The 2015-nt window shown below is 37.8% G+C and overlaps 1 protein-coding gene across 2 annotated transcripts in view; it reads right to left on the bottom strand.

The window, feature by feature from the left end:
* FDFT1 (farnesyl-diphosphate farnesyltransferase 1) overlaps positions 1-2015 on the bottom strand; it is a 23162-nt gene that overhangs the window by 11897 nt on the left and 9250 nt on the right. For both annotated transcript variants that reach the window (XM_005859627.2, XM_014534302.1), the window contains one exon: positions 967-1095. In XM_005859627.2, the coding sequence (XP_005859689.1) occupies positions 967-1095 (129 nt within the window). The remainder of the gene's footprint in view (positions 1-966; positions 1096-2015) is intronic.

The following is a 2015-nucleotide window of genomic DNA, read 5'->3' as shown; positions in this document are numbered from 1 at the left end:
ACAAAAAATACATTTTTAAGATCTGAATACTAATATCTGTATACTGCATGAAGTAATCTGGCCATTTACCTAAAATTTCACAGCAAGTCAGAGACACTTTTATAAGCTTAATGTCTGTACCTCTGAGATGAATTATATCTACTTTGGCCTAATTTAATGGTAAACTCACTATAGCATGAATTATTTCAAGTATTAGACTATAAGCCCTTATTAAGTGTTTATGATGAGACAGTCAAGCTAAACAGACGGGTTGTGGCCCTGGCCGGGTTGCTCAGTTGGTTAGAGTGGTTAGAGCATTGTTCTGATGCACCAAGATTGTGGGTTCAATGCCTGGTCAGGGCACATACAGGAATCAACCAAGAAATCGATATACTAGTATATATTTATATATATAAAAGCCTAAGTGACTGGCCAACCCACCGATAGCTATGATGTGCACTGACCAGGGGACAACAGACACTCAAGGCAGGAGCAGAAACCACAGGCATGGAAATGTGAATCTCAGAGGGAAAGGGGGAGGGTGGGAAGAGATTAACCAAAAATCTTATATGCATACTAGAGACCCAGTGCATGAATTTGTGCACCAGTGGGGTACCTTGGCCTGGCCTGTGGGGATCCGGCTGAAACCGGCTCTCTGACATGCCCGGAGGGGTCCCAGATTGCGAGAGGGTGCAGCACAGGCCAGGCCTCTACTACATAAATAAGTGGAACAACAAATTAATGCCTCTCTCTCTCTTACTAATTATCAATAAGTATTTTTTTATAAATAAGTGGAACAACAAATTAATGTCTCTCTCTCTTACTAATTATCAATAAGTAATTTTTTAAAAAAAAATTAAAAAATAAACTGATGGATTGTAAAACCAGAACACCTGGAACGAGTGGACCACTTTCTCCTTCTGAACTTCATGATGAGGACTGCCAGCCTGTCTAATGCCCCCCACACTGCTTTATAGGGACACTAACCTTGTCCCACTCCTCTTCAGAGGTCACGTGCTTATCCAAAAACTCGGCCATCCCAAATCCCATTTTCCGGCAAATGTCGACAATCACTGTTTGATATTTCATAGCCAGATTTCTGAACTCGAGGGAGATCTGAAAGGGAGATATAAAAAACAGAAAATATGTATTTACAGTGGGAACCAACATGGATGGTACCTATAGATCATAAAGCAAAGCAATAGTAAATTTGTAAAGACGCCCAAATGATTCATCTATAAGCCTAACATCTAGATTATGCCTAACTAACATCAGCATTTCTACATATTGAATAATAAACCCAGCAAATTTAAAAATTATTAAAATAGAAGGATCTAAAAATGCTAGTTTCTAGACTCAAAAGATTCAAAGTCTCACTATAACTCATATTTCTAATATTTAATAAATGAAATGCTTCAACATAAAACAGCATAAATATAAGAATTTTAGGAAGAATGCTTCATTTCAGAAAAACCTCATAATAATGAAAATTCATTTGTGCTAATGTATTTAGTACTTCCTATGTAATAAGCACTGTCTAGACATGGGACAACCAACCAGAAATGAAGAGAAACTCATTATCCTGCAGAGTTTATATTCCAGTGACCAGCCAACCATATTCTATCATCAGTTCCCAAATTTCTATCACAAAGCTAGTGTCTCCTCCACTATAAGGCCACACTTTTTAACTTTTACACAACTCAGTTTAGTTCATTCTGAGACATGCTACCCAACATTTTTTTCCATAGCCCAAGCTCTTATTTAGAAAAGTACTACTGACGTTTTTAAAATTCATTGCTACTGCATAAATATCTTAAGTTAAAGGAAGTGTTTATAAGTTACTTTACTCTGCATCAAAAGTGAGAAATACCTGGTCTGTGTTTACAAAAAGGTTAGAAAAACTTCCTCAGGAAACTCCAAAATTTAAGGACCTGGGGGAAAACCAGCTGGTTGCAGGGCACCAAAGGGATTCAGAAGCCTAAAATACTTTAGGATTATTCTATGAGCTTCAACTGTTACATTCCCGCGCCCCCCCC

Source organism: Myotis brandtii, unplaced genomic scaffold (genome assembly GCF_000412655.1).
Source record: "Myotis brandtii unplaced genomic scaffold, ASM41265v1 scaffold1282, whole genome shotgun sequence".
Classification (NCBI taxonomy): domain Eukaryota; kingdom Metazoa; phylum Chordata; class Mammalia; order Chiroptera; family Vespertilionidae; genus Myotis; species Myotis brandtii.
Note: the sequence above shows the minus strand (reverse complement) of the source record. Positions and strands in the feature narration are given on the sequence as shown.